The sequence below is a fragment of the Dendrobium catenatum genome, unplaced genomic scaffold (genome assembly GCF_001605985.2).
Source record: "Dendrobium catenatum unplaced genomic scaffold, ASM160598v2 fragScaff_scaffold_1381, whole genome shotgun sequence".
NCBI lineage: Eukaryota > Viridiplantae > Streptophyta > Magnoliopsida > Asparagales > Orchidaceae > Dendrobium > Dendrobium catenatum.
The window spans coordinates 574,472-586,703 of NW_021319843.1; the positions used below are offsets into that span (position 1 = coordinate 574,472).

The 12,232-nt window shown below is 35.6% G+C and overlaps 1 protein-coding gene across 1 annotated transcript; it reads left to right on the forward strand.

The window, feature by feature from the left end:
* Positions 1–268: 268 nt before the first annotated feature.
* Positions 269–2,162, forward strand: LOC110098898 (thaumatin-like protein 1). The gene is made up of 3 exons (XM_020825847.2): positions 269–394; positions 462–1,167; positions 1,708–2,162. The coding sequence occupies exons 1-3, from the start codon at positions 310–312 to the stop codon at positions 1,886–1,888; spliced, it is 972 nt and encodes a 323-aa protein (XP_020681506.1). The 5' UTR covers positions 269–309; the 3' UTR covers positions 1,889–2,162.
* Positions 2,163–12,232: the final 10,070 nt, after the last annotated feature.

Consider the following 12,232-nt stretch of genomic DNA (forward strand, 5'->3'; position numbering starts at 1 on the left):
AATTTGAGCTCATTTGAATCAAAATCATATATTTTTTTATGGTCAGATTTGTCACGTCACAACGCTCAATTTTACTAAACTCAAAGTTCAGATAATTCTGAATTTAATTCTATAAATGTTGAATATAAATAGCATATCAAAGTTGGTGCCAATGAATTAAAATTTATTTAAAAGTGCCAATTATAAATATTTTAAATTTTATTTTAATCAAAATATTTTAACCATATTTTTACCGCTTCTATAAAAACCCCATTAGTCATCCTCTTTTACCATCCCACGCCCTCTTTTGATGGTCCAAGCTTATCGGCGATGCCTCGAAGGAAAGCTTTCCACATGGCCAAATTGCAGTCTCTGCTACTCTTCTCCGTCTTCACTCTTCTCTCCTTACCTCCCGGTTAGTCTTTCACCAAATCCCCTGTTACAAAACTCTTTCTTTTAATCTGATTCCATTTCCGATGCAGGTTTGATCTGCACAACTTTCACAATCACCAACAACTGCGGTTACACGGTGTGGCCGGGCGTTCTATCCAGCGCCGGCACGGCTCCACTCGACACCACCGGCTTCTCTCTTCATAGCGGAGAGTCGCTTCCTCTTCAAGTCCCCACCTCCTGGTCCGGCCGGCTCTGGGCCCGCACTCACTGTTCCAACGACACCAACACCGGCCTCTTCTCCTGCGCTACAGGCGACTGCGGCTCCGGCAAGACAGACTGTTCCGGCGACGGTGCCTCCCCTCCTGCCACCCTTGCTGAGTTCACACTCGATGGCGCCGGCGGCATGGACTTCTTCGATGTCAGCCTCGTTGATGGATACAACCTTCCCATGCTCATTTCCCCTGCGGACGCTGGCGGCGGCGGTGGGAATTGCACGGCGACGGGATGCGTGGTGGACATCAATGATCGCTGCCCGTCGGATCTTCGGGTGGTTCTCTCCGAGTCCGACGGAGAGAGCGTGGCGTGCCGGAGCGCCTGTGAGGCGTTTGACAAGCCGGAGTTTTGTTGCAGTGGGGATTATGGAAACCCCAACACTTGCAAGCCGTCGTTTTATTCTCTGATTTTCAAGAACGCCTGCCCGCGAGCTTACAGCTACGCCTATGACGACGCGACTTCTACCTTTACTTGCGCCACCGGCGTTAATTACCTCATCACCTTCTGCCCCAGCTCTTCTAGGTATTGAAACCAGCAATTCTCTTCTTCTTCTTCTCCTCCTCCTGCTTCTGCTTCTTCTTCCCCCTGCTGCTGCTTCTTCTGATCTGTCTTTACTTTCTCTCTATCATATCTTTCTTCATTACAGTGGCTTGAATTCGAAAGAGGGATTCGTGATGTTATCTCACTTTGAAGAAAAAACTTCAAATTTTGAACAGATTTCGATTAAAAAAGCGATTTTTAATTTTTTTTTTTAATTCGATTGGACTGTCACCGCTTTAAATTTTCCAACTTTACTCTCTTTTCTCTGTCTCCGTTCTTTGCTCTATATTTAGCTTTTCAGCTGGGTTACTGTAATCCACCGACTATAATCTTATCACATTTTTCTCTCCATTAGTGAACACTTGAGCTATTTATGGTATGATCAATCAACCTTGATGGCTAGAATCTTAATCAGCGATTCGTGATTTTACTTCAGCACAGGAAATTTGCAGGCTTTCTGCATGATTTTACTTCACATTAAGCTCAAAAAGCAAAATTTCTGATTGAAATGAATTGTTGCAGCCTGAAGGTACGTACAAACAACCCTATAGCTACGGGGGTGCCGCTGATCAACGACACAATGGTGTTTTTGGGCGCGGTTACCAGCGGTGCGGTGGCCCCTGCGCGGCTATTTTCTGCGGTGGCAGTGATCGCCGGGCTTGCCGCGATTAGGTGGACCTTGCGGCAGGGGCTGCTGTTCTAGACCAAGGATTCATCCAAGCGTTTGTTTGTGCGTTTTGTCCCCACTCTCTTCACCCAGAAGCTCCCTCTCTCTCTTCACTTTCCATGCTTCAGCTGCAGCTGCAGTGGTTGAACGTTCGCCGCGGCGGTGGAAAGTTGGCGGTGGCCGGCAAAGCGAACTCTTTTGCGGAAAGAAACGCGTGGGGATCTGTCGAGTTTCTTCTCTTGAGTATTTATTATTTTTGTTTCTGTTAATTTTTCTTTTGCATCTAATATTCAGAAGTAATGAGATTAAATGATGATTTACTTTTACAAGCTCTGTTTTACTGATTAATTTGATTTTTATTTTAATTAATTCCATTTAATTTGCTGCTCACATTCTTAGATCTCTCACTCTAAAATATAATAATACTCTAAAATGCAGCAGCTGAACTCCAATCGAACTCCATTTTCTTACACAAAAATGAATATTATGTGTATTTTCTTTCTTATATTCATGCTGTCGCAACGCCTTCTCTTGATTCAAACATGTGTGATTTGGCTTCGGCGAATAGTGCGACTCTAATATTGACATTGCACTGTTCAGCTCACGAATATAGTGTGTGATTTGATGTTAAGGTGGAGCGAATGGCGGACGGCAAATGAGTGTATGCAGTTCGATTAGAGATGTCTTTTAGGTCAAAATTCTCAAATTTGTATATAAACAGTGTGCTAAGAATTCGAGTGCAAATCTTAAGGTAGTGTAGGATGGTTTATTGTTATTATTTTTTATTTTATTTATATTTTTATATAAAATAAAAAGTATTTATTAATTAAAAAATACTTTTATTTTTATTAAATATTAAAAAAATTGTTTAAGCAACGCTGACGATGATCACCGGCAAGACAGCGACAGTGCTCGTTGACGATGTCGCTGCCTTGCCGGTGGTGAAAGTTGTGATGACAATTCTAATAATTTTTATGTGACTTACAATTTTAAAATAAATTTGATTAAGAATATTATGATTAAAATTTAATCAAAACAATATTTAAAATTTCTTAAATTTTGTTGGAGATAATGTTATTTATAAAAATTAATCAAAATTCCGATAATATTCACCACAAAATAAATCTAATAAAATTGAGATCTATCGTGATAAAAAAAAATGATTACTTATCTTCTAAGTGGATAATTAAGTAGATAATTCATGATCGTGAGGAATGATGATAAGAAATATCTTTAGATATATGCATAAGATTCATTCATATATTATTATAAACTTCTCAAGCTTACTTTGGATTAAGAGTGTCAATATTTGACACGATCTGAAAATCCAACTCGAATCTGATCCGAAAATTTCAGATTAGGGTTAACTCGTTTGTGAAATGGGTCGGTTTCGGGATCAATGAACTGATCCGTTTTAAAAATCGGATCGGGATTGGGTTGATCCAGACACCCGGAACTGAATCAAAAATGACCTAAAAACGCGTCTGCCCAAATCTGCTTCCCACCCTGCTCGTTGAATCGAGTCGAGTCACGTCTCTTCGAGTGAGTCAACGGTCACGTTGTCGACGCATCTCCCGCTCCGCAATTTTTCAACCGTTCTCAAATTCATTTCAGTAGTCCTAGACCGAACGTCGTCGCCAAACAGCAAGACTAAGTGAAACCGAGACTTGTATCCACCCTCACCAAACGCCGCCGCCTCTGGGACGAACGATGTCGCCCTCGTCAAACGTCGTATTCTCAGATTTGTGGGTAATGTCAGGTTGATCCGGGTCCCAAAAAATGACTCGTTTGTCAGAACGGGTCAGGTTCAAGCCGGGTTAACTTGTGTCGGGTTAGTTCCGGGTTGGACCTAAGCCCAACCCGTGACCGATTTTGACAGCCCTACTTTGATTTAATAACTCTAACACAAATTAGTTTTAGAAACTATGATATTTTCATAATAATGATCCAACTTTTTCTTATAGATCATAAAATTTAAGGGTACTAGAAAAAAAAATTGATAAAAATATGACAATTATGACTCTTCGGCGTCCCTATCTTAGACTCATTTAGAATTAGAAGACTAGAAATATTTGACACATAACCTTCAAGAATTTTATATTTTTAGTGCTTTAGACGCAACAACTTCTCTTTCTTTATCATTGTGAACTTGAGATGTAACTCTGTCTATCCTTATTCTAATGAAAATAAAGATTTCGTTTGGTATAGTTTTCTTACTACTCTAATTTTTAATTGCGACCACATTGATGCGGTACTTATGATAAAAGTTGTTTTAGTGTCAATTAAGTTTGCAGATTGTATTCGTGCCTGATCTAAATTTGCCTTGACCTGAGTAAGATTGATCTGAACTCGACCTATTTACTAAACAGGTCAAATAATTTAACCTGAACTAGGCTCAACTCATTTATCGCATTTATTATGTAGGTCATGCAATTTTTTTAGATCAACACGACTCATTTTATCGAAATTTGACCCGTTTAATACAAACCTAATTGGCCCAATTGAAAATTGATTCAATCAAATTGTTCTAATTAATCATAATAAATTTACCTAAGGCCTATGAAGGAACATTAAATAGAAGGGAGGGAGTCCAACACTTCTAACCCTAAGCCAAGCAAAAGAGCTTAAAAGGTACAAAATTGTGCACTAACCTTAGTTAATGTAGGCCTAAGGCCCTGAGGCTCACCACTCTTGAGGAAGGGATAAATGATGGCTTTTGTCATATACCCCACCACCTTATATGGGCATCCATGAGATGCACTAGAAATAAAAAATAATATATAAACAATACTAAGATAAAGTTCCAAGTGATGTGGCACTAATAAACTTAGTTAAAATTCTCTAAGTTAATAATTAGAGGTTTCAATATTTGACATGACCCGAAAACTCGACCTGAACTTGATAAAAAAAATTCGGGTTATGATCAACATGTTTGACAAACAGGTCAGGTTCGTTACAAAAAAAAGGTCAGGTTCGTTTTCCAAAATTTGAACCATTTGAAAAATTGGGTTGGGTATGGGTCAACCTGCTTACTGGAAGTTGTCCCATATCTGACACTATTCCCTTGCCCAGGCATAGTCCCGCGCCTCCGCCAGTCCACCTGCGCTCTCGCAAGCGTAGTCTTGCATGCCTAGGGTTTGCTTTTCCTCTTCCCTTGTTATTCGTATCTAATCGACTTCGCCTGCTTCACTGTCGTGAGGCAAATTTTTGAACGAGTCAATAAAACTCCGCCTCCTTCGACGACGTTCCTTCCTGTTGGGTCGGAAGACGACAGCTCATTGTTTTGTTGTTGGATTGGAAGTAACGACGACAGGAGGGAGCTTGCTTGATCCAAAGGTAACCATTTTCTCCCATTTGTGGGCTTCTTCGGCCAAATCTTGCATACTCGAACTGTGGTTTCGCATCGGGTCAAGTCTGGGTTGAATTTCTGTCCTTTCTACAAAAATGGATCGGATTCTGGTCGTATCAAATAGTAACAGGCCAAAATTGGGTTCGATCAGGACCCGACCCGCAACCCTACTTTGACACTCCTACTAATAAAAATGCACTAAATATTTATAAATATATTTTTAATTAGTCTTTTATAATGTAAATAATAGTTAACTTTTTAATTAATAATATTTAATTGTTATCTATTAAATTTATATATATATATAACTATACACTGCATATGATTAATTTATTATCTACTTATAATCTACTTATCAATTAATAATGATTTGACGTAAATTTATAATGTGAATTAAGTATATCTTCTTAAACTATTAATTTATTTTTAGACTAATAATACGAATTAACAATAATTTATATTAAATTTATAAATTATATAAGAACAAATGTTATATTAAATGTGAACTAAATTCACTTTTTATCATAAATTTATATTATTACATCATTATTATTAAAAATACATTTTAAGTAGACAAACTATTATGAGAATATGATAAACCCTATTATTACAAGTCTTAATCAAATAAGGCCAAATTTAACTCTTCATGTGTTGGGGTTCGACCGGATGCTAAGGCTTTTAATGGTGTTGGTGCTTTTGATGGTGCTAAGCATGTTACTTCGAACCGTGTTCCTCTCATTGATGTTCGCATAACTGCTTATTCGGACGACAATGGGGCTGCTCAAGGTGATTGGCTTGAAGATTGTGATTCTGCATCTAATTGGGATGCTAGGAAACCGAGTGAGGTGCATGGGATGCACTCCAAGGAAATATAGGATCTTAATGTGATTCAAATTGATGATGATGGTTATTTAAAAAAAAACTTAATCAATCTAAACGGAAGAAATCTAAAAAGAAATGAGTTTGGGATTTTCTCTTCACCTTTGTTTGGGTTTTTCTTGTCTAGGGGCTGCTGGGTCCTCTTTCGTGGGTTATTTTGGCCTGTGATAGTGTTGTCTCTGTGTTGTTTTTGTGATCATGTTAGGTTGTTGGTGAGTTTTCTGAGCCAATTTGTTTTATGTTGGGCTTCTTTTTCTTTTTTCTAGTATTGATTGTAATAGTAAAGATCTGTTGGCTCTTAGGTTTTTCTTCAAAGATTGTATCTTTCAGTGAGCTGCTATATCTTTGAAGGACTTGTAACCTTCCATTTTATTTAATGTGTAGGCCCCTATGTGAATTTTAACAAAAAAAAAAAAAGACCAAACTTAATTTGTTCGTAATGTGAATGACGGGAAACGATCAAAAAGATTGATAAATCAGAATTTGTCTGAATTTTAGTTGTTTTGTACCATTGGAAAACAAGATATGCATGGTCGAAATGGTGGGATTTTTCCACCAATATAATCTACAAGAGAGCCAATTCTAGTCAACTTCATACAAACCTAACTTATCTATAAATTCGCACTAAACCAACCGTTTCAGACCTCGCTCTAAATATGACCAATTATGATGGTCGAGCCGAACAAACCCGAATTCAAACTTGATTAAATTGAAACTTTTTCTATCTTATTTAAATAACTAAACAAAAGCTAAAGAAGTGGAAAAATCCCATTCAATGATACACTAATGATTGCTTGGGATTGATTCTCCATGGATAAACACATGAAATCCAACAAAGTCAAGGCCATGTTGATGGAAGCTTGTAAAAAATATCAAACACCAAAAAAAAAGAAAAAAAAAAAAAAAAAAAAAAAATTAAGTCTTCGTTTGGGATAGCTTTCAGCTGCTTTATTATTAGCTCAAAAAATGTTTATTCTAAAAAATTAATTTAAAAAATAATAAAAAATGTCCCAAATGAAGCCTAAAATCACTGAGTGATGGCGATATATGAAAAAAAAAAAAAGAAATATAGACAACGAGAGGGAATTGATTCCATATAGGCCAAAGGGAAGATTGGATTAGGTTTAGTGATCTGCTATTGCTTCAGAATCTTATTCATTGGACTGAAAAATTTCTCTTAAGGAAAGGTTCAAATGAAACTTGAATAATTGTCTCTTTTTTATGGAAGAAAAATATTGATAGTAAATATTAATAATTTTACGTTTATTAAATACGATTAATAGACAATATGGTTCTAATAAAAGAGATTAAAACTTCGTTTGAGACAATTTTAGACCACTATTTTTTTTTCTGGTTTTAAGAGATTTTTGTGTTAAAAGCAGCTTTACAAAACAGTAAAAAAGTCGTCCAAATGAAATCTAAAATTAGAATGAAATTTAAATACATATTTGTTTGTATGAGCATTATGTGTACATATTTCCATGCATATATTTTATATTCCTATTTTGATATATATATTCACTTTATTAGGGTCCCAAGACGATATTTGAATTTATAACTATTAAGATTAATTTTAGAATCATTAGAACTCCTATTTCGATAAGTTTATAGTTTAATTGAACGTTTCAATCAAGCAAATTCATCGACATCACACATGAATTGATAAAAGTCAAAATTAACCCAAATCAAACACTTGAAGCGTATTTAGAAGCTCCATGTCATTAATTGAAGAATCAAACAGTCATTAATCCAACATGCTTATAGTCAAATCGAGGGACTTGACGAAAAGAATCCAACAAACTCAAGATCATTAAATTTTAAGATCACGAAACACAACTACTCATCATAGTGTTCTGATTATTCAGGTTCTCTGTCATTGAAGTGTTGTCTAATATCTTCATTAATAATACTATTTTTTAGACTGCCATCTTCTTATATACACTACAGGAAATTCAGCCAAACCGTCATTCTTACCGGCGGCTATATAACCGCCGGTCAAGACCGCCGGTAACAACTGAATTTCCTGTAGTGATATTTTAGTCAATGTAGCCATGGAACTTTTATTTGGTTAGGACACCTGACGTAGCTCTACATCCGGACATCAATAACATATCGCCACGTGCTCTTACTCGTTATTGCACGGCCCAACGACGCGACCGGACCGTAACCCGGTATTGCTATATTCGTGTATTGCAAGGTATTGCTTGGTATTGCTATGTATAGCTCGGTATTGCTAGGTATTACTTAGCAATAACGAGAAATATCGCTCTTTCAAGACCAATACCGAGCCATACCTAGCAAAATTGGGGAATTGCTCGGTATTGCTAGGTATTGGTCTTGACAGAATGATATTTCTCGTTATTGCCAAGCAATACTTAGCAATACCTAGCAATACCCCGGTCTGCACAAATCAGCATAGCAATACCGGGTCCGGGTTTGGATCGGGTTGTCGGGCCGCACGGTAAAAGAATAAGAACACGTGACGACATGTTATTGGCGTCTGAATGTAGAGCTACGTTAGGTGACCTGACCTAATAATTGTTAGTAGCCATGAGATTGATTGTAGTCTTTTCATTTATAATGTTGATGCAACGTATGAGGAAAATGAAAGTCGAATCAAATCTAAGGCAATCCAACCAAGAAACTTTCCCTTCCTCTATAATCATTCAATCCAACTTCTTGGTTATTTTATCTAGTACGTATAGCAGCTTTCATATTGCTATATAAAGCAGTTTTTTAATACAATTTTAAAAAAAAAAATCCTTTGTACTAAAAAATTATTTTAGAAAGCAATAAAAAAATTGTCCCGAACGAATCCTAAGTTGAGACCCTACTTGCAAAACATAGTGGTTAAGAAGTCATAATGCCTTGTCATCCCCCCATTAAATTTGCACAACCTTTCTTAAATTTGCCATTGAATCTCTTGAAATAACTTTGTTTTATCAACTACTTATTCTAAGCAAAACAAACAAAAATGATAAAGAGAGACGTGGGAATACATTATATGAATATGATAGTACAAAATAGATACAAAAACTTAGAGATAGGAAATATTCGATGAAGATAATGCTGAATACAGTGATACATATTCAGAATAACTAAGCAAACTTTAGGTTTTCTAAGCCAATGATTTTGATTGCTTGCTAATGAGAATAGAAAGCAAAAGATGTTTTCTTTCTTTCTTTGTCAACACGACATCACCTTTCAATGCACTTTCTTGTGTATATGAGAGCATTGGGTAGGTTAGATTTACCTGTCAAATGTGTCTTTGAAATTAGGACAGATATTTGACCTGAATTTGATTTGATTTAAACCTATTTAATTCGACACGATTTTGACCGATCTAACTTATTTATTATATTGATAATATAACTTTTTAGATCATTATAACTCAATTAATTTGAATGTGACCCGTTTAACCCAGACATGTTTTTTAAGTTCTGTTTGAATCAAGTTATTGGACCGGGTCATTTATTATCAACATGAAATGACTTGAATAATAAAGGTCTAAGATTATACCAGAATCTAATCCAAATATTAATCGAGCAAACCCGGATTTAGATTTTTGAGTTAGGATTGGATGGGATTATCATGTCAGATCATTTATTGACCACCTTAATAAATCACCTTACAATGGAAGAAAAAAAAAAAGCTTTGAATATTTGAATAAAAATTGTATTAGATAAATTAAAAATATTTTTAAATTTAATGAGACAAATGTATTGTTAAGTTTTTAAGTATATTACATTGATCGTGTAATTTTTTAGATTATTATAACCCAATTAATTTGAATATGACCCATTTAATCAAACTAGTTTTATAGAAACCCGCCTAACTGAAAAGCTTAATAATAAATGAGTCAGTTTTCAATTAATTTAGAGTTATTCAAGTCAACTCGAATAAAATTTGGTCAACTCATATAGATTAAATGGGCTCCCCTATATAAATCACAATAGAATGTAAAAATCCAATAATAATTGGATTATATTATCAACCTGAATTCGACACGAATAATAATTTGGTCTAAAATTATACCTGAACATAACCTGAAAAACCAAGGTCTTATTTTTTCAAACAAAATTTCAAATACTATTTTGGTATTTAAAATTTTTAAAAATATGGAGAAAACTTCAATGCCTGATGCTGCCATTTTGAAAACTGGAGAAAAAAAAAATTTAAAATAAAATTTTCAGTCTTCTAAAATTAATTGAAAGCTATGCAAGTACAATTGTGGTAAAGCCTGTCATTTCCTCCACCAAAATTTTCTGTTCTTACAAAGCCAAGCTGCACTCCTAGTGGCTTACGATCCTTCTTTATTAGAAAAATTATTACGTGCAGATCTCGGACACATTCGGATGCCAATTAGGAATTGTGATTGCATTGGGTGACGTGGCAGCTCATGATTGACCTCCAGACGCATTCGACGTCTGCAGATAATAATCTCTCTCTCTCTCTCCATTGAGCTCTATCCATGATTTCCATATAAATGACTTCTGTTCTGACGAGCTACTCTTGCAACGCCTTCTCCGGCGGGCTTCTGCAACGCCGATGAGCTTCTATGAGGAACTCGAGTTAACCAGTCAAGCTAAAGCTTACATTTATTTTAACGTATTGAGGTCGAACTTAATACACAAGCTTGTCGAGCTCAAGCTCCAGTTCAAGTCCATTGTTGTTTGGACGAATAGAGTCAAGTTAGGTGTGAGTTAAGCTCGACTTGACTAATATATAACCCTAGTCATAAATGACAAAGTTTAACAATGAATTCACCATGAACTTGCGATTAGGTTAGGTGATTGATGATTTTTTGAGAATTACATTACATTAGTAATGTCATATTGGTATAAGCTCATGTTACAATAATCTAGTCCTAATGATGAGTGACTAAGCCTTCATTTGGGATGGCTTTTTTAATGCTTCTTAAAGCAGTTTTTTAGTAAAAATTAATTAATTTTTATATTAAAATGATGTTTTAAGAAGTAACAAGAAAGTCGTCCCAAATGAAGCCTAAGTTTACATAAAGTTGACTATGTTTCATAACAAATAAGAATAACCTGACCATACAAGAATTAAGGAGCACTATATTAGTTTTGCTCAAGTTTGTCAAATTAGGGCTTGCATGACTATGATAAAGAGTAGTAAATGTAGAGATGCGAGCTTTAGGCTTCGTTTGGGATGACTTTTTTACTGCTTTCTAAAATGGAGTTTTAGTACAAATTTTTTTATTTTTGTACTAAAATTTCATTTTAGAAAGTAATAAAAAAGCTCCCCCAAACGAAGCCTTAGACTCTAATGGAAACTCAACATATGGTTCTTAATGTGTTGGCTTAAATAAGGTAAATTGTTTTTGTTTAGTACAATTGAGTTTAATGCTTGACTGATAGGTTTAGGCTAGCCTTAGGAAGTCATAATGGGCTTGACTAAAAAGTGTAATGAAGGTCTATAAAGTGAGGAGCTCAATAAAGTGATTTGGAAAAGAGACCCATAAGAGAGTCTATGTTGATGTTTTATGTTTGGTTTCTCAAAGTAAGTTTGCACTTTTTTAGGAGAACTAAATTGAAATATCCATGAGTAAAGTGGGACTATAAAATTCCAAATCATACATATCCTTGGTGGGGAGAGATTATTATGTGCGGATACTGGACACAGCTTTACGCCTGAAAGCGAATCATGTGCAGCCACGTCAGCGGTTTCGAGCAGTACCGAGTCACGGTACAACAAAAGGGTGACATGACGCATTTTGGTTGGTCTTCGGGCGTCTGCACAGAATAATTTTTTTCTTGGTGGGAGGTAAAAGAGATTTTAAACAAAGGAGTACGAAGATATTCATGTAATTTGTTTTACCTAAACAACACTCTACCCATATAGATCAAATTAGGATTGTGGTTAGGCTTTCTAAACATAAAATTGATTCATTTTGCAATGGAATGCACTAAATGAATGCTTGAACTCCACTAAAGATCCAAGATGCTATTTATTATAAATTTGCATACTCATGCCACTATAGCTTGTAGGGATATAATTTAGGATAACTTATAAAGTTGATGTTGTGAGGCTCCATAAACCTAGTCCATGTTCACTCTATGTAGAAAAGAATTAGGATTATAAGCTCCATTAAGAAATTAAGGGGACTTCAGTGTGGATTTTGGCCTAAA